A 20,810-nucleotide genomic window follows, 5' to 3' on the forward strand; every position below is an offset into this window, starting at 1 on the left:
AAGTGGGCCAAAAACAAAGAAGAGAGACGGACTCGCGACAGAAAAGCCGATCAGCTGATCATTAAGCAGTTTCATGATTGAAGTAGCAGCCGGAGAGCGAGAGGCAGTCGCTTGTTAAGCTTAACGTGGGAATGCTTTACAAACATTCAGAGATGGACTTACACACTTGCTTTACTTCTCTCGGGGATAACTTTGTCGGAGATGAAATGCCGGGTTGCTAGCGAAGCTCCACATGCTATCCAGACCACCGACAGGTCCCGCATGCCACAGCTGCTCTATCACGTGATGCATACTGCTACGACGTGCTAACGTTCTGAGGTGAGTTACGGCGTGTTGCAAGTTTTGTGAGGTGCTTTCGTGATATTTAATGGATCGGATTACATTTTTTATTTTTCTCCGATATCCGATCCAGTAATTTAGGTCAGTATCGGACCGATACCGATACGTAATATCGGATCGGTCCATCTCTACTAGAGACCTGGCAGCGTTTCCTCTCGCATAGCCGAGCCAGATTTGGCCTGAGGGAGGAAGCAGTTGCGACCCTCAGTATGTCTTGAAGATGATCATCCGTAAGTCTGGACCTGTACTTGGACTTATTGAAGTTCAAAGTGGAGAAGAGCTTTTGGCACAAGTATGTGCTACCAAAAAGGCACATGGTCCGCTTGAACATTCGGGAAAGCCGAGGGAAACTAGGGCTCAAGTCTCTCAAAAATTGTCCAAGCTTGTCTGCTTTTCCACTCACCTCCCTGAACTTTGCTTTGAGTTCAGAGTTGCACTGCAGCTCAATGAGCTCCATTTGAAGCACAGAAGGGGCATCTTGCACATCAAAGGAGAAGGGGTCCGCAAAAATGTGAAAGGTGGCTCTGTGTGTCTTGAAGTCAGCAAATCTGTGATCAAATTCCTCCTGTAGCCTCAAAATGACATCAACATACTCGTCAGCACTGAATGGTGTGCCTGCATCCACGAGTGCCTTGCATGCTGGGAAATGGCAAAGGTTTGTCTGAGAGAGCTGAGCTTTCCAGAGCGCCAGTTTTGTGGAGAATGCTCTCACGTTGTCATAGGCAGCACTGACAAGTTGCCCCTGGCCTTGTAACGTCTTGTTCAGTACATTAAGCTCATGTGTCATATCAACAAGAAAAGCTGAGTCCAGGAGCCATTTGGGATCAGTTAGCACAGGAACACTAACTCCATCCTTCTCCATGAAGGCTTCACTTCTGCTCTCAACTCAAAAAGTCTCTTTAATACATTTCCCCTGCTGAGCCAACGTACCTCAGTGAAGTCGAGCACATCCCCATATTCTGACTCCATTTCCTCTAAAAAAGCACAGAACCTTCGGTGCTTTAAGCCCCTGGATCTGATTTGGTTGATGCATTTCACAACAATAGACATCACATTGTCAAACTTCAGGCATTTGCTGCAAAGGACCTGCTGATGGATGATGCAGTGCAGAGCAATGGCCTCCTCCACGCCTTCCTCTTCCAGTTTGTTTTGTGCCACCAGTCCATGTTTCCTCCCTGTCATTGATGGCGCTCCATCTGTTGTTATTCCAACAAACCTCTTCCATGGCAAACCAACATTCTCAATGGCATCACACAGCTTGTAAATATCTGCTGAGCGGTGGTCTGGCCATGCATTGGAATTACTGTGAGCAGCTCCTCCATCACTTCAAAACTGTCATCAACACCACGGACATACATTGGGAGCTGGGCAGTGTCGGTGATGTCTGTGGTCTCATCAAGAGCGACTGAGTATACACTGAAACATTTGGCTTTCTCACACAGTTGGTCAGAAATGTCACTTGACAGGTCAGAAATGCGATCTGCTGCGGTGTTGGCAGAAAGGCTGATGTTGCTAAACTGACCTTTCTTTCCCGGACAGACTATATTTGCAGCCTGCAATATGCACTTTTAGACAAATGCACCTTCTGTGAATGGCTTCCCTGCTTTAGCAATCATCTCACTAACCACGTGGCTCCGACTGCTGCATTATTCTCTTTGGTTGCTTTCTTGGAGGAATCTTGCTGCCTCAGTAGATCTGTTTTAAGACTGGCAACCCGGTTGGCTCTCTCGTCTCCCTGGTATTTTGCATCCAGCTCAGCATGTCTAGTTGTGTAATGACGTTTCAAATTGTATTCCTTGTGCAGCGCAACTTTCTCTGTGCAAATAAGACAGGTCGGGGTGCCCCTGTGCTCAACAAAGAAATATTGCATTTCCCACTTTTCCTGAAATTGTCGGTGCTCATCACCAACCTTTCTCTTCACCGCAGGCTTTGAAAAAGACATGTTTGGGGCTATGTGACATTTATAATTCTACTTGGTGTCACTGTCGCATTGAAGTTTCAATCAAGCGTTTAGCCGACGGACGGGGAACGTCTCAACGCGTAGAGAACGTCATTTCTGCTTCTTATCCCATATCCCTTATCCCAGATCCATATCCCACCCTGATTGGTGGGTTAATTCAGCTCCGCCCACAACACTGTAAAGTGTCATACATTATCAAACTAACATTACATTTTCATATTAAGGTGGGGCCAAAAACTATCGTCCTGCGGGCCGCAATTGGCCCACGAGCCGCGAGTTTGAGACCCCTGGTGTAGGAGGACACCTACTCTGTGTCTGGTTAAGTATAAGAGCCCTTTGTTAGGGGGACCGCTGGACTCTTAGCACCAGCTTTGGGGTCACAGGGTCACATCTGGAACACACACACACACACACACACACACACACAGACACACACACACACACACACACACACACACACACACACACACACACACACACACACACACACACACACACTATGCACAGACTGGTACTCTTTGTTCATACCTGTGTAAGACGTCATAATGAACTTGTGCATATTCATGTAAGCTCAATAAAGAGCAGTGTTACGAGGGAGCAGACGAGAGCGACTGAGGTCAAGTGAAGGAACGGCGCTGTCACAGTTCTCTCCCTCATCAATTGTCTGGTTCCAGCGGTGGGTCTGTGCTAGACGACCCATCACCAGCTTCTTCCACTGGTTACCAGTACGTGGTAGAATCCACTTCCAGATCTGGTTGTCTTTAAATCTGTGAATGGATTGGCTCCATCTTATCTCTCTTTAACAAAAGAATCCAAGTGGAGCCCTCAGGTCTGCAGATAAGCAGCTTCTGACCAGAACTAGACGTAAAAACAGAGGTGAGCTTTATCGATGGCTGCAGCCAAACTCTGGAACAGTCGCCCTTCACATCAGGTCGTCACCAACACTGGACATTTTTAAAAGCCGGTTGGAAACACATTTGTACTCTGTAGCTTTCAATCCTGACCAGTCTTTATAGTCATTACTGTGTATGTTTCCTATTTTCTCTCTACTCTGTGCAGCACTTTGGCTCAAGCTGTTTTTAAATGTGCTGATAAATAAATGTAGATTTCTTTGAATAAAACAGTGGAGCCGAGCTTTGAGCTCAGTGTGTAACAGTGTGTGTGTGAGAGCCATGTAATGTCCATGTGTGCATGCTGACTGTGCTGCTCTGACCCCCCTCCTCCTTTCAGGGTGGAGCCTGCTGGAGTCCGATGGTTGAGACCAGGTCTGAGGAAGTGTAAGTGTGTTTTTAATGGGATTCATGAAAACAAAGCAGCACACATTCAACCATCTTCATCATGTCAGGAGTCATCATCAAAGTGTCAATCAATGAACAGATGATGGATCAATAACTGCAGCTGGATTGTGTTTGTTCTCTCCATCAGATTCCTGTCAACTCACAATCGACACAAACACAGTGAACACAAAGCTCCAACTGTCTGACAACAACAGGAAGGTGACACGTGTGGAGGAGGTTCAGTCATATCCTGATCATCCAGACAGATTTGATGGTTTTTATCCTCAGCTGCTGTGTAGAAATGGTCTGACTGGTCGCTGTTACTGGGAGGTCGAGTGGAGAGGAAACGTTTATATATCAGTGAGTTACAGAAGCATCAGAAGGAAAGGAGACAGTTATGACTGTTGGTTTGGACACAATGATCAGTCCTGGAGTCTGAGCTGCTCTGATGCTGGTCCTCAGTCTGTCAGGCACAATAACAGTCGAACATCCATCTCCTCCTCCTCCTCCTCCTCCTCTGTCTCTAACAGAGCAGCAGTGTATGTGGACTGTCCTGCTGGCACTCTGTCCTTCTACAGAGTCTCCTCTGACACTCTGATCCACCTCCACACCTTCAACACCACATTCACTCAAACTCTTTATCCTGGGTTTTGGTTCTGGTCTCGTGGTTCCTCAGTGTCCCTGTGCTGAGTGGAGTGTAAAGAGTGTCTCCTGTTACAGAAACACTCTGACTGTTGAACAGATAGTTCAGTCTGTACATGTCTGTCTCTTTCACTCACAAACACGTTTTCAGATTCATGGATTCAATCAGTTGATGTTTGAAACTCTTCTAAATGATTCCTTGTAAACTTCTTCCTCTTCAGTCACAAACAAACAGGAAGTGATGTCACATGTGTTCCTGTCCACACAGCAGAATGAGTCTATTGCTGACAGTGATGTACAAACAGAGTGAGCATTTCTGAGGCCCAAAATAAACTGAGTAGTTCACTGAATGAACAATGGACTGTGAGCTCAGTTCCTTCATCATTAGTATGGATTATATATGTATATGTATTATATTAGTATCATATATATCAGGTGCTGCTGCTTTCAGTCATTGTGCAAATGTGCTGTTTGTAAGCTTGTAAAGCTGCAGTCAGCTGAGACTGAAGAAGTCACCTGATCAGTGAGCAAACGTTTCTGAAAACGTCCAGATGAACAGAATCAACCTTTTGGGATCAGCCAGCAATGCAGCATCATTGTTGTTCAGCTTCAGAGGTTTGCAGGAATGAACTGATGACCAGAAACAGCTGCAAAGTCCAAGAAAATACCAGCTGGAGTTCAGCTGCATTTGAAGAAGTCAAAGAAAAGTAAGGATGGCAAAGGGCGACGTTTTCTTCCAAAGAGCTGCAAACATGGTCGACGCCTCATTAGAAGAATCATCTGGACATTTGTGAGGAACTCTAACCAAGAAAGCAACGTCACACAGATCCAACAGACAGTTTCCATGACTGCAAGTGTTGAGTGGAAAAATGCTACATTGCATTATTGCATCCTCTCACCACAGGAGGCGCTGTTGGCACCACTGATTGCTGATCAGCTGTTCTCTGATGATCTGATTGATACTGTGAATAACGGGACTCACTGAACTCTGTGACACAGTGAAGATTACAGAGTTTAACTTCAACATCTGACTGACGTCACACAGACAGAAGGATGAACCAGTGAGGCACAGAACACAGTTACTGGAGATACTGGATCAGCTCCATGTGAACCTCTGATGGAGAAGCTGCTGAGCCAGAGAAACATCAGGACATGACAGCAGCTGCACTTATCTAACAACATGTAGCAGAGCTGATCTATGTTAGAGGATCTATCACAGCAGCTGAAGCCAAAGTCCAACACTGGATACCAGCTGAGCCTGTGCTGAGTGTAGTGTTACAGGAAAAGGGCAGAAACACTGGTAGCTCCCAGTGATGCTGACTGGGGCACAGAGCTGAATGATGCAGCATCAGGACACTGTTTCAGTCTGACTGACAGAGAAACCTGTAGCTGTATCTACATGTGAGGCAGAGGCCACACAAGCAGCTTTCTATGTTTCACAGTGACTGAGATCTTCAGTGGGGGTGGACATGCTCCTGTACAGACCTCTGAGGAGAACCAAGGTGCAGTCAAAGAGTCCAGTCTGTCCTCACAGATGTGAACATGTGCTTTCATCAGGTCTGCTGTCAGCTAGCAGGCTCACATCAGAATCACTGTTCCTGAAAAACACAGTCTGTGTGACATCATCAGTCAGCTGATGGTCCCAGATCTGAATGGTTTCTGTCTCTACTGAGGAAGTCAGAGAATATCACTGAGGTGTGGATCAGGTCTGAGTGAGCTGTGGAGGGACAGCTTTAAACAGTCCACAGGTCTCACGTCCTGCTCAGTCTGGTAGCAGATACCTCGTATTGTTCCAGATGTGCTGACATCAGCAGCAGCACAGCTGTGTGATACCATGAATCTCAGTTATTGATCCAACACACAGTAAATACAAAGATCAGGATTTCTGAGAGTAATCATTATGAGTCTGAACACATGATCACTGAATGTTAGTCTCCACAATAATAAGCTAACACAAGCAAACACAGCTTTCAGCTCTTATTTTGAAACTGGCTTATTTAGAGAGCTGTGATGTGAGCGTGCCTGGCTCTGAGGCACTTGGGTCAGCCTCTGTTGTTTAGAAGTGTTACAGACTGTGAATGACACAGACCTGTCAGTTTCCATGTTTGTCTGTAACACAGCTCAGGGGCTCCATGCTGAACGCATCCATCCAGTGTTATTGATCCAGGACTGATACCAGCATTGGGATCAATACTACAACACACAATCACATGTGTCCACGTGATGTGTTTGACCAGCTTTATTCATTAATGATCAATCAGCTTATTTACTGCATCTGAGTCCAGCTTCATTTAAATGATCCAACCATGAAAATGACATCAGTCCTACAGAAGCACTTCATGCTAACAGGAAGTCATTGATTAAGGTGGAATAACACAGAGACACAACCACTCACAGCTAACCTGACCCCACTAACTGCATGTGTTTGGACTGTGGGAGGAAGCCGGAGTACCGGAGAGGACGCACACAAACACGGGAGAACATGAAGCACTGAAACAAAGATGGTGGATTTGACCTCAGGACCAGGCGGGGTTACGGGGTCATGACCCCCCAATAATAGATCCAGCTACACTGAAACTGTCAATTTCATTTTCTTTTACTGTTTTAAAGCTATCAGGCTGCTTTGTGGCTCACTCAATACTAAACTAAGATACTTTCAGTGTGAATCATTTGCAGGAACACAGGCAGGATTTAAAGTGCAGAACTTTACAGTCTCTGTCTCAAAGTTGGTCTGAACATGCTAACAGCTCTTTGTTTTTTTCAGTTTTCACTGGTTTGATGTAATGAAAGAAATTTTAAAGAAGCAGACGATTGTTGTTATTTTAGTTCTATAGTTTCATAAATCGTGGTGTGGATCTAAGTCAACATTCAGAATAAATAAGATAATACAGCACTTTGATGGTTGCCTTTGTATTTTCCCAGCAGTGCTCAGGTTGGTTCTCGGCTACATTTACATACAGATGTTAATGTGTTCAGCAGCTGGACTCATCTGAGGAAGGAAAGGTGCTCAGTGCACAACTGCATCACTAATTTTATGTAAGACCCTGTGTTTTATTGTATTTATATATTTGTAACATTTGACTCAAACACTTTTGGGAAGGATGAAAATGTTTTCAGGAGGAAGTTTTTCCTTCTGTCCGACTGCAGTACACACAACACTGCGTCTCCCCCCATTATCACACTTCCTCAGGCTGGTGATGAGCGCCCCCTGGTGTCAGTGTTGATGACGTCATGCACAGTGAAACATAAACAGTGTCTGTTAATAAAAAATCATGTGTCCATTCTCATGTTTGCATCATGTTTCTGTAAAATCATCAGCTGTTTCTGAACCTTCTTCATTGTTTGACTCATTCCAACAGCTGTGAGCTGTGATGGAGTCAGAGCAGCTTCATCACTGATGTTCAGGTGAAGCTGAACTTAATAAACTGTAGAAATGATCAGGATTCAGGCTGGATGTGTAAAACACTTCTGTGTGAGGTCGCAGTGCTTCATATGTGTGTGTGGGCTGAAGCACACACGTGTGAGTCCTCAGAGGTTTCACACACATCACTGCACACACTTATAATCCTACTTTAAGCTTGTGGATCATATCGGACACATCAGCAGCTCTTTGGAGACAAAGATTTGAGATTTAAGATGAGTCATAGTCTTTCTATCCATGGTAGCTTCCACTGCTGAGGCTCGGGAAACATGAAGAGGATAATTAAGAGCAAGCATCAGCTCTGTCTCATCTAACTACACAGTATTATGATCATGCACTTATGTCTCAAACTAAGACACAATGAGACAAAATGAGTTCTGGGAGTCTTTAGATTATCAGTAAATTCTGGTGACAGTTTGACGCTCAGTGGAGCCATTTTTGGTTTGTGATGAGTGTTTTGTGAGCTTCTGTTTTGTGAATCGCTCTTTGTAATTTAGAAGATCGTGCAGAAATGTGCGCGCCCTTATCTGAGAGGACATGGAGAGAGTGTCGCAGACTCGAGGTGAGGAGATAAACCTCGGAGCTGGACGGCTTGCACGTTACCCATGTGCATCTTTTCAGTGACATCAAGTGAACCCATAATAAGCATTTCTATGTCTTAGACATCATGTCCATTTCTAATGAGAGATTATTTTTAAATGAGGGAAACCTGGTCTAACAACACGCTTACAACAGAGCTAAAGGTTCACCACAGTGAGACGGTGGGACTCTGATAAGAACTGAAACACTGTGTATGAACAGCTGAGACAAAACTATATATAAACACTCATTTATTCCAGTTTAGTTTACAATGATTTTAAAGTAATGTGGAACGATTCATGTTCATGAGCTGTTACAAACACAACTATTGATTTGTCTATATATGGTCGGACTACAAGGCTCGTGTTGAGGCTCTTGGAATAATGTGTGAATTACAGCAAGAAATGATGGTTTTCCATTTTACCAAAGTGGAATAAAATCACCACAGCAAAGAAATCATGTTATTGTCTGCAGCTAAAATATATGGTGAACATGGTTTTATAATAATGTGCAAACACAACCTCACTCTGCTCTATACGAGGAGCCAACCACAGCTGTCCGGGTCTTCATCCACCACCTCCACCATCTTTGCTCATCATCATTCACTTAATTGCTGATTGGTTTAAATCAAACTCCATTACAGGTTCAACTCCATCATATAACAGCATGTTGACTTTGGATCTGGTGTGCAGTGCCACCTTAAAAGATGAGGAAACTAAGAGATTACAAAAAAAGAAGTGGAGGAGTTAAAGAGCTGCAGCAGATTAACAGTTTCTGACAGTCATGTGTTAGAAATAGGACGATTAGATGAGCTGAGGGATCCATCTACTGCTCAGTGAAGCCTCATCAGAAACAGTCTCAGTGGAAGGATGGCTCTATTGTTAAGGAAGGACACAGGCAGAAAGACTGGCGTCTGTCACACAGGAACTGGACTGAAAATCAGCTGCACATATTCATCAGTATGTGCAAACATATTATAGGTGTGGAATTCAGGACAGTACCATCAGAAGTTGATCCACTGTGCAAATGTCTGATTGGCAGTGGCTTCATTTTTCACTATGAACAAACTGCTAATGCAGCATCACAGGACGTCAGCCATGGATTGGCCTCCCCAGACCTCAACATTACTGAAACATCTTAACAGAGGATGGAAACAAAGGGAACCAACATCCAAGAAAAGAGCTGCTGCTGAAAACTTCCTCACAGAAAACACAAACAAGCTTGACTAAGAGACTCCAGGCTGTGCTGAATTATAAAGGTGGACTGACCTCCAGGGTCCTTAGTATCATATAAGCTCAGTTTGTGTCTTATATACTTTCCATTTATATAACACAATATATAGAAAGGAGGGTGGTTTAAGATGTGTGTAGAGTTTTATTCATTATCTTTAGACAAACAAAGAAAGCACCATCCATTCGTCTCCAGTCTGTATGAAAAACAGGGGAAAGGTCAAATTAAAACTTTGAAATTCCTTTCACAATAAATCCATAAATAAACAAAATAAAACATAGAAAAGTGTTTAAACCCACTTTTCCATGAAGCTGTCAATAGGAAATGTTCCAGTAAACATGTCTGTGTTTCTGCTGTTTTCCTTTCATGCGTCCACAGCTGACAGGTAACCCTATTGGAGTCGCCATAGTGACGGGTGGCGTCTCAGCTTCAGCGTGTTGATGGGCACAGCCATGGTTACCACAGCTGGAGTTGGTATACGGCGAGCTGTGAGAGGACAGAGATGGAGAACGCACATTTAACTCTTTAACAGGAGATACGTTACGACTAACAGACGACTGCTGTCTACATGATGTCTTTGCAGCCCTTATGCTACATGTTACACAACTTTTCTTCATGCCAACAAGACTGAGGTGCCACATAGTCGACACATACAGCTGATTATGATGCATGTTTTACTGTTGCTATGTTCACATCATCTGCTTGGCTTTATCACTGAAAGCCTGGAGATCCTCTGACGTGTGCATGGCTGATGTGAAGTATGATTAGTCCTACATGACATCAACAGCAGAGGCAATGAAAGCTTTGTTGTTAACAGGTTGTAGGTAAAGTCAAATGTCTACTTCTACACTTGTGTTGGGTAAAGTTCTTCTCACTGCAGCAGATTTATATCTGTGCTTTCACAGGGCGTGATGTGGAGCTCAGCGCTGAGGTGCAGGTCTCCTTGGAGACGGCATCCTGGCTGAAATATTATCATGCTTCCAAAACATTTCAGCTTTTATTTTGAAAGAAACAAGACTTGAAAACGAATCCCCTTCTTCCTCTTTGTCTTTGTTCTTCAGAGGAGTGTCACCTGGACAAACTCAGGGCTGTTCTAGAGCCTTTCTTATTATTTGACTCCATAGAAATAAAACTGAATGGAATCAAACAAAAACTCCCAAACAGCTAAAACACTTTGCTTTATTCTCTTTTTTAACAAATACGTTGAAGTCCATCCACAACAACACAGCTGAGATCTCCTTTGTAATCAAGTGTTTACATCCTTTGTACAGATCTGCATACAAAACAATCATTTACGTCCCACAGAAGTCTAGTTACACGTAACTATACAAGAACTGGTGAATGACAGAAACATGAGACACATGATCACAGGTGATAACAAAAAGAGAAAGAATTCATGTGTTAGTGATGTTTTTCAGCCCTGATGGCTCATGTTGGAGAAACAAGCTGAGGTACGTGGAAAGTTCACACACACAAGTGGGCGTGAGCGCACACACAGAGAGAAACACAACTGAAGCATCTGTTTGCTGTTTCTGCTTTCATCATCTCTGCTGCTGTGTCAGGCTGGGGTCTCTCAGTGACGTGGTTGAGGTGAAGTATGACGAGTATCCCTGATTCAGTCCATGGAGACAAAGGGCAAAGAAAGCTGTTGTTAACAAACTCTATGGTGATGTGGCATTTAGCTCTGACTCTACGCTCTGCTGAATCCTTTGAACCTGCTGATCAGTAAAGCTCTACGTGCTGCAGCAGATTGACCTCATCTGTGTTCACAGGTGTGGACCTCAGCGCTGAGGTGCAGGAGACTTTCATTCAGTTCTCCCTGCAAACAGCATCCAGCCTGGAAATACTGTCATCTTTCCCACAAATGGTGCTCTTATCTCAGAGAAGAAGTCTGATGTAAATAACTGCAATCAACAGTGATGTTCTGCACAGATCACTTTTCCATTTTGCTCTCTAGATGAGTCCCAGCTGCCTGACCTTGTGTCCAGGTGATCGTCTCACTGAGGAGCTTTTGTTCTGAAAATCTCACGTCCATCACCTGTTTCCTTTTTACTATCTCTGCTCTTTCTTTATTCACAATGCTCATAATATCACACAATTATATTCATCACCTGCATGTTTTTATCCAGCTGCTGTTAGAACCAAACAAATAAAAGGATGAAAAGCCTGAAATCCTTTGATTTATTACATTTGAAACAAATATGAGAGCATCCCTAACAGCACAGCTGAGACCTTTGTTTTAATCAAGCCTCTGTATCGACACACTTGTAAAGATTCATATACAAAACATAATAGAATAAATCAATATAAAATACACATAATCACAAAAATGCAGCCATGTTGTGAGTTTGCATCTAAAACATGCACGTTTCCCTTTGTACAGGCAGATTTACAGCAGACAAAGCAACACGCTGATCGACTTTGACCGCTGCAAAAACAAAATACCCACCAAGTCTGAAGTCGATCAGAGGAACTGTTGACAGACTGACAGACAAACAGATGCTTGATTCATTAGTGCGATTAAATGTTCTTCTTTAGCAGCATCACTTCATGTGTTTGTGTTCCAGGAATAAAGGTCTGTTTAAACTGGACGTCTCCTCAGCATCACTCGTGCATGGTTTCAAAGCTGTGCAGAAAGAATCTGAGGGATGATACAGAGGTGACCAAAGTTACAAACATCCAGCTGTGCTGCAAATGTTTGCAGAGCTCCAAACTCTTTGGCTTTCTGCAGAGCAAGTATGGAAGAAGCACCTGAGCTAACTTCAGTTTAGACGATATGAGGAAAAATGCTGCTTCCCAAAGTTTCCTACAAGTATCCAGTTTATATTTAGAGAAGCGAAGGCTCTTTATCCTGACAACTACTCCCTGGTGGATCCCTGTCCTGTGACAGCAGCAAAGACTGTGTATCAGTATCATCAAAGCCACTTCAATAACCAGTGTTTAAAGCTCTCTAGCAGATGGACTTCAGTGGCAGCAGCCTCTGTCTGCTGTGTACAGAAGGTTCTCTGATGAAGCACACAGCAGATGCTGCACTACAACAGCAGCAGCAGCTCAGCTTCAGTTTGGTTTGACGCCCTTTTTGACCTGTGAAACAGCAGAAAATGAAACATTTCAACACCCGTTTGTTAGCGTGAGCTATTCTGCTGTTTTTCATCATTTCACAGGTGAAATAAAATCACATTTACTTCCTGTAGGAGTGATCGTGTCCAGCCTGACTGAGACCATGTGCTCCATCCTGCACAGGTAATAAACCTCTGACATGAAGGGCTGTCAAGTAGTTTTAGACAAATGGGGGTAAAAGAGACGTTAAAAGCTTAAAGAGAAACTACATTTTCTAAGAACTGTCTGACGTTCACCTCTCACTCTCAGAAAGCATACAGACTTTCTTTGATTCACTAGTGAGATAAAATGCATTTCTTGGACAACATGACTTTGATATATTTGTTTTCCAGGAGCAAAGGTCTGTTTATACTGGCGAGCGATGCAGGCAGGAGGACTCTTTACACTGTGACTGACTAATCAATCTCTTCATCATGACTTCTGCTGTCATGGTTTTAAACCTGCGCAGTGGAGAAAAGAAGCTGAAAGAAGCTTCCTGCAAGTATCTGACGTGTCTTTAAAGAACTAAATCCTCCTCGTCCTCACAGACACTCCCTCCTTAACCAGTTTCTTAAACTAGCTAACAGGTGGAGCGACACCACTGCGTACCAAAGGTTATAAAGTTAACCACACAGCAGACACTCTCGGTGCGTCAGCTGTGTGGAATCGAGTTGTTCTTGCATTAATACACATACTGAAGGAACTGCCATGAGAAAGGTGAACTGAAGCTTTGATGCTAAAGTTAAGAACCTTTTGTTCACACTGGCAAGTGTTCAATGTTACCATTTATGCCAGTTTATTAATAAAGTACTTTTAAAAGCAGCAGCAGGGCTGACAAAAGTGCAATAAAACCAAAAATCTATGAAACAGCAAATAATGAAATATTTTCATTTCAAGACCTTTTTATTAACTCTTCTCCGGCCTTTATAGCACATTTACTTGTCTTACACTCTTTCAGTTGATATGAGTGACCAATATCTAATTCATTAGCTCACTAGTGCTTCACTGTTATATTCAGTCTGCTGACTGAGATCAGGTGACATTAAAAAAATCGCTAGTGAATGAAATGTGAAAACAAAAATCATTGTGATCAAAGCTCTCTTGTTTGCTCTGAGGCACTAAAGCCTGCACAGGTAATAAGTTTCTTGGCTTTAAGTGAGGATTTCCATTCGTTTGCAAGCAAATGAAGAAACAAAAGTTTGTACGGACTTTAGCGCCCTGTTGTCCTCATGTGTGGACGTCACATTTTGGGATGTTTAGACCAAAATACAAAGTTTTGCTCAACAAGGACCTGATTTGCACTTACGAGGTCATTATCCTGCCTCTGTTCTATCGACATTTAAAGCGAATATCCTCATATGTGGATCTCATTTCTCTCAGAAACAAAATTCTGGTAATTCTTTGTTTGTACATGAATCAGGTCCCAAACAGCCCAAATAGCAAAGAGACTTTAAAAATGCATGAAAGAGTTCAGGTCTTAGGAGGTTAAAGCTCTAAAAGAGAAACTCCAGTGAAACAAGTTGAGGTGACCACGTGTGTCGTGTGTGTTGTTGTCACATGTTACTCTGCACGCCAGCAGGTGCCGACAGGTTAATCTGGCCCTGCTTTGTTTGTCCTTTTGGAGCAAAAAGCCTGTTTTTCTTGTGTTTTTAACTACATTTGATCATCACGTTGCTGATATCGTCTGATCTGCATCCCAACTGCTAAGTTTGTGTTATTTAGGTTGTTTCTTTGAATGTTTCTCTTGCTAACTGTCTGAGGTTCACCTCTCACAGAGTGAACATAATTCTGCCCTTGTAGGATTAAACTTTGTGGTTGCAAAACCGTCCATTTGTTTAGCAGAACTGACATGTTTCTGAATCCATCCCAGAGCCGAGGGTTTGTGTAAGTGGGTTTTTAGTGTGGGTTTTCGTGCTGGCAGGGAGGCAAAAGGTGATTTCAGTGTCTACTATATAAAGAGGCAGCAGCTTCCAGATCTTCATCTGTGTTCTCCTCCATCATCATTTCACTCATCACATGGCTTCACATCTCAGCCTTCTGGGAGTGGTGCTGTGCTCCTCATGGTTTCTGCTTCTGAAATCCCACCTCAGGCAGACTTTGATTTACAGGCAGCAACAGTCATCCATAATGGTTCTTATTTTACCGCCCATCTAGTTTCATAACCACATGTCCAACTTAGGGTTGCAGGAAGGGGATCTCAGCCACCATCTCTTTGTGCCAGAGAGATGGTGGCTGAGACGCAGCAGAGCGGAGGTGGAAGTGCCTGGCTTAAAACAGGACATGTTAGCTGCATTTAAACTTCAGTTACTCTTTATATGGTTGGTAGGAGTCAGACCATGTATCTGTTTACCTGAAAAACATTACACCAGGTAACCTGCTGGGTTAAACGTGTTTTCCGACGATGTTTGCTGCCCTACAATCCGTCCTGCTCTGTAGTAAAATCAGAGACATTTGACCGTCCTGTTGCTCCCATTGAAATGTATACAGCCTGTTTAAAATCTAGAAAACTAGATCTAGAAACTGTTAAACTGCTTGAGAGAGTTGATCACCAAACACTGATAGATTTGCCAACCTCAAGGTGAGGTGACGTTAAAATAAAAGAAACAATCTGCAGAGCCATGTTAGTCGTGTCTGCAGTAAAGAGCTTTTTATACATTGTACCATAGGCACAGTTGCCTCCATTTTTATAATTGTTTAAATTAATATTTTGTACATTTGTACATTTCAAGGACTCTATTTTTGGAGTGTATGTTTATGTATCTGTATTATATTATACGAACACTTTAAAAGTCTGTCCAAAAAATCACTCAGTTTACTTTTTACTCACTATGAGCATCATTCATTATTCTCCCCAGTAATTAAGATCAGGATATGTATGTTTTTATTCCAATCCATTCTTCTTTTGCAGCGTTTAAATAACCTTGATCAGATTTGATGGTTTTGTTACAAACTTTTCAAAAACTGTTTGATTAGAGTTTTTTTTTAGAATTGAATATTGATTTATTGATTAGCATTCAAATATCTCAGTGAAAACAATAAAGATCTACCACAAAGCAAGAAACCGAGACAAGGCTAATCAAAAGGTACTGGCTGAAGCATGTTTATTAAATTGTGTTAAAATGTACAAAACAGTGATGTCATGTTTTGAGACTTGATGAATTTAAGAATCTTATGATTTAATACAGAAATTTGCAGACTTGCACAGAGAGGGTAAAATTAGGATGACTGATAACGGAGACGAAGACAACAGACGACGAGGACAGGAAGGAACAGGGGTTTAAATGCACCAAGGAGACAGTCAGAGAGAACTCGGGACAACTGGAGGCATGTAGGGATGCAGGGACTGACAGAGACAGGGAAGAAGTCTCATCGTGACGAGTAAAGTTTATCTTGCCTGGCTGGGCAGCTCTCTGGGTGCTCAGCACCCCCAAAGCTCTGATCCTAGAATCGCCCCTGGTTGAGACGCATTTTCTCTAAACACCGGGTCTCTGTGGCTTTTAAACACCTCAACACGCTGCACCAAAAACTGGTCCACCCCAAGGATCGGGTCCCCCGACACAAACAGAGTAGCATAGTGTACGCTGTTAAGTGCAGGAGGATTGTCAGGATTTATACATCGGGGAAACCAAACAACCTCTGGCTGAGAGGACGGCACAACACAGAAGAGCCACCTCGTCAGGCCAGGACTCTGCAGTCTGTTTACACCTACAGGCCAGTGGACACTCTTTCAATGATGAGGATGTGACATCCTGGACAGGGAGGAACGCTGGTTTGAGGGCGGAGTCAAGGAGGCCGTTTACGTGAAAAGGGAAAGACCATCTCTGAATGGAGGAGGGGCCTAAGGGTACATCTGTCACATCTTACATGCTGTGATTGCAGCCATTCCCCAACTCTCTGTGAATGGGACTCATGGACATGGATCAGTGGTTGTTGATCAATGGTCATGAGAATTTGCATGATTAAGATGAAGGAACGGAGCTCAGCCCCAGTGGGCTGGTTTCAGTCATTATGCAAATGTCCTGTTTATAAGATTGAAACCTGCAGTCAGCTGAGACTGAAGACGTCACCTGATGATGACGAAACGTTTCTCCCACAAAACGCTGCGTCCAGATGAACAGAACCAACTTTTGGAGACTCGTCTCTTGTACTGACCCACAGTTTTGTGTCTCTTGCAGCTGTTTCATCGGGCATGTTTGTTGTGACCCAGAGTCCAGATGTTTCTGTCATGGAGGGAGAGACAGTAAGCATCACCTGCTCCTGGACAAGAACGTTTGAAAGATTCAGAGTGGCCTGGCTGAAAAATCAAACAATAATTAAGAGAGAGACCAACGCAAATCAATCTCCAAGTGTCTGAAAAAGGAGGCAAAGACTCATCTTTGAACATTTCAAACATCAGAGGATTCAGGAACATACATCTGTAAAGTGACTGTGGAGATTCCATCTTTAACTGTGTCTAAAGGAAATGGGACCATCATCACAGTCAGAGAGAAGACGGTGAATAACAACAACAACAACCACACAGACTCCAGTGAGTGAACACGTTCAGTTTGGTGACCAACACGCCTCCAAAATATGTCAACGTCACCTTTTACAGATTAAACGCTGTCACATAAAAGTTTAGTCTGTCACGTGTCTGTGCTGTTACCGTACACGTGGCAGCCTTTGGTCGTCTGAAGGGACGATTAATAAACATTGAATCCTCCAAACCAGAGCGATGAAACTACCTGAACGTCTGTCAGCTGAAAACCTTCAAACTTACAGACGTTTGTGACGACTGGCTTAGAAAAAACTTTACAAACTTGTTCAGCGTTTTTGGTTTTGTTTTAAATTTATCTGATGATTCCAAAAACACTGCTGATTAAAAATGAATGATTGACTTTTGACTGATTGTCTCATTTAATGAATTAATTAATACTTATCATAGTAAACTCCTCTGGGTTACCATAGTAACACGACCAGTAAAGATGCTTTGGCATGCAGACTGGAGCAGCAGGGATCAAACCACCGACCTTTCTATTGTCAGGTGACCTGCTCCACCTCCTGAGCCCCACTTCTCATGACAAATGACTTCCTTTTCTTTTATTCTCACTGACACTTGAGGATTGATCATGTTTGATTAGAGCTGCTGCTTATTCTGCAGCCACAGGATGTGCCAAGGCTCAGGGAGGGGCAGCCATGTGACCAGTTTGGCTGAGAGAAAGAAGACATCAAAGACGTGCTGTGGAAGAGCCAGATATGAATAATAACTCATGATTAAACACGTAGAGGTGTATTAACACAAAGTGAGTGAAGAAGAAACACCCAGTGCATCATGGGAGTCCCCCAGCAGCCTACACCTATTGGGTGGTTGTTACATGTACAAGATTCAAACTTGTGATTTGAACGAAATAATTTCATGTTTCTGTGGTGAACATAATTAAATCATGTAGCATCTGCATGAAATTCAGACACTTAATTCTTGTTCTTGTTGAGATGACAGGATACAATCTAGTCAGAGTGGTTCGTTACCTGGACTCACGAAGTTCACAAGATCACATTAGATGTCAAACTGCAGGAAAATCACTGGAGTTTTCAGCAGCAGACAACTACGCCCACAACAACAGATTTCTTTGAGTGTAACTAAAGGAGGATTCAGGGTCACCTGGTCCAGCCCTAACTATATGCTTTAGCAAAAAGGAAAGTTTGAAGCCTAATCTTGAAAGTAGAGATAGTGTCTGTCTCCTGAATCCAAACTGGAAGCTGGTTCCGCAGAAGAGGGGCCTGAAAACTGAAGGCTCCCATTCTACTTTAACCCTTAGATGCACACGTGGGGTCAAAAATGACCCCAGGGGTTGTTTTTCTCCAAAATCTTTAAAATGCAAAGTTGTAATATATTCATATTCCAGGTATTCCTCATAAAATATGTTTGTAACATGAGGCCATTTGCATTTTTATTTATTTTTTCATTAATTAAAAAAATGCAGTTTTTGTATCACTACCCCACTCTTCCACAAGTGGGGTTAAAAATGACTCCAAGCAGTTCCTATGGAATCTTCTATGAAACTTTCATTCTTAGCAACTCTGACTGTTCCGCTTACACTTCTGATGGATCAAGAATTAATTTTTGCACAGTAACGTACATGATTTATAGTCAGGGCTGCACATAAGTGGTCCGCAGGTGTGCATTCGCTGTCAAAATATGAGCATTCCCGGAAATTCAGAGAATACACGCTTCTTTTGCGGTGGAGGAACACCTGTCACGGTCCTGGGTCTCCTGACCCAGCGTTTTTAGTTCTTTGTGATGTTTGTATTTTTGTACTTGTGTAAGTTATTCTATGGTTTCTAGTTTCGATCCCTTGCCCTTCATGTTGCTCTGTGTCCCCTCTGTTCTGTGTAAGTCTGTGTCTGCATGTTTGAGTTCCCATCTGTGCCCTCCTTCTGTGTCTCATTCCCCTCGTTACTCCCCAGTGTATTTAAACCCTGTGTTTCTCTGAGTCAGTGTCGCGTCGTCTCTCTTGCTGTGTGTGATTCTCCCCGTGTCTTCTGGTATGTGTTATAATTAGCATTTCCCAGTTTAGTTTTGTATTGCTTGTGTTCTGTTTTCCAGCAATAAAGCTGTGCTTTTGAGTTCAAGTTCTGTCCCCGTGAGCTTGCGTTTGGGTCCAATCCCTGCCTGCCACACAGCGTTTCATGACAGTACGACGTGACCACAACATGGACCCAGCAGACTTACCCGGGGAGAGCGATCTGATACGTGTCCAACGCCTAGTCGAGTGGATAACCCACACTTCAAATACACGGGCAAAGATTGTGGGAATAAATGCTATCGAAGCAATCCTCGGAGGAAATTCCCATCTCCGCCAGGTCAGAGGATGTGTGGACTTATTGGCCAATGTGAATGAAGCCCGGGAGGCTCGGAAAAAATCAGACTTGGCCCAGCAGCAACAGACAACAGCCACCCTGGAGCAGCCACGTCAGCCACACCGGCCGGATGTGGTTTTGCCCGGCCCTTCGGCGCCGTCTGCGAGGAAGAAACGACGATCACGCCGCCAGCGCGCCACCCCACAGCCGGACGTTCGGACTTGTACATCGCCGGCTGTGGTGAGTAAGGACTCTTTTTCTGTGTCGAACCGTGGGACTATTCGTTCAGGGGTTGTGTTTTGTGCTACGGATGGTAATGTGAACAGTTTATCAGCTGCCCAGCCTCCTGAAGCTCTCTTAGCTGCCCAGCTACAAGCTGCGTCTCCTGTGTCCCCGCTAGCACAGCCATTAACTCCACCACAAGCTCCATTTTCACCTCTACCATCGCTTCAGTCATCAGTTCGGTCTGCCGCTCAGTCACCCTTAGCTCCATCTTCCACACTACCACCTGTTTCTCTTCCGCCACAACCATCACTACACTCAGCCATTCAGGCTGCTACTCAGTCAATCATTCAACCTATAGCCCTGCCATTAAGACACTCTGTAGCTGAGCCATTAGCCATCCAACCCGCAGCCAATTCAGCTGCTCCTCCACCCGTTACACCTCCACCACAACAGTCACTGCAGTCTCCAGTTCAGTCCCCTGCAGCTCAGCTTTCCCCAGTGCAGTCTCCAGTGTCTCCAGTGTCCCCAGTGCAGCCTCCCTTAGCACAGTCATCCACTCAACCACCAGCACCACAACCGTCACTACCTCTAGTTCATTCCCCTGTGAAGTCATTAACTCCACCACCTACTCCACTCTCACCACCACCGTTACTACAGACATCAGTTCAGTCCCTGTGCAGTCATTTACTTCTCCACCATTAGCAGCTCAGGTCCCCGTGTGTCCAGCAGCTCAGGTCCCCGTGTGTCCAGCAGCTCAGCTCGCACCTGAACCTTTGGCCCAGTTCCCCGTAGCAGTGCAGTTTTCTAGCCAGCTTAACGTTGAGCCCGGGGTCCCAATTCTCTCTGGCTCTACATCAGCTCCTGCTGGAAGCTCGGATGAGCTCATCCAGCACTCCGTGGCTCCCATGCCGCCATCTACCTCGTCCGCTGGGGGTTCCAGTGAGCCCAGCCAGCACCTCCTCGTCTCCGCTGGAGGGTCCGAGGGGCCCGTTCAGCCTCCTGTCTCCGCTGGAGGGTCCGAGGGGCCCGTTCAGCCTCCTGTCTCCGCTGGAGGGTCCGAGGGGCCCGTTGCTCCACCAGCGTCATCAGCTTCAGCGTCGCCTGGTCCAGCTTCTGCTTTGGCTTCGTCAGCCTTGTCTGGTCCAGCCTCCTCCGAGCCTTCATCCACGTCTGGTCCTGCCTCGCCTGGTCCTGTGCC

At 44.2% G+C, this 20,810-nt stretch overlaps 3 protein-coding genes across 3 annotated transcripts in view; 2 read left to right on the forward strand and 1 right to left on the reverse strand.

The window, feature by feature from the left end:
• The window catches only part of LOC146672589 (NACHT, LRR and PYD domains-containing protein 12-like), a 236,742-nt gene extending 229,945 nt beyond the window's left edge, over positions 1-6,797 (forward strand). The window contains exons 15-16 of the mRNA XM_085401262.1: positions 3,530-3,576; positions 3,725-6,797. Coding sequence (XP_085257388.1) covers positions 3,530-3,576; positions 3,725-4,266 — 589 coding nt within the window. The 3' untranslated portion in view covers positions 4,267-6,797. The remainder of the gene's footprint in view (positions 1-3,529; positions 3,577-3,724) is intronic.
• LOC146672593 (uncharacterized) overlaps positions 1-20,810 on the reverse strand; it is a 348,538-nt gene that overhangs the window by 152,241 nt on the left and 175,487 nt on the right. The gene's annotated exons all lie outside the window — the stretch shown is intronic.
• Positions 19,241-20,810, forward strand: part of LOC146672596 (NACHT, LRR and PYD domains-containing protein 3-like) — a 15,309-nt gene continuing 13,739 nt past the window's right edge. The window contains exon 1 of the mRNA XM_085402592.1: positions 19,241-19,627. Within this exon, the coding sequence (XP_085258718.1) occupies positions 19,241-19,627 (387 nt within the window). The remainder of the gene's footprint in view (positions 19,628-20,810) is intronic.

Source organism: Rhamphochromis longiceps, linkage group LG3 (assembly GCF_057381845.1).
Source record: "Rhamphochromis longiceps isolate RC_006_pf linkage group LG3, R_longiceps_female_GT1.1, whole genome shotgun sequence".
Classification (NCBI taxonomy): Eukaryota; Metazoa; Chordata; class Actinopteri; order Cichliformes; family Cichlidae; genus Rhamphochromis; species Rhamphochromis longiceps.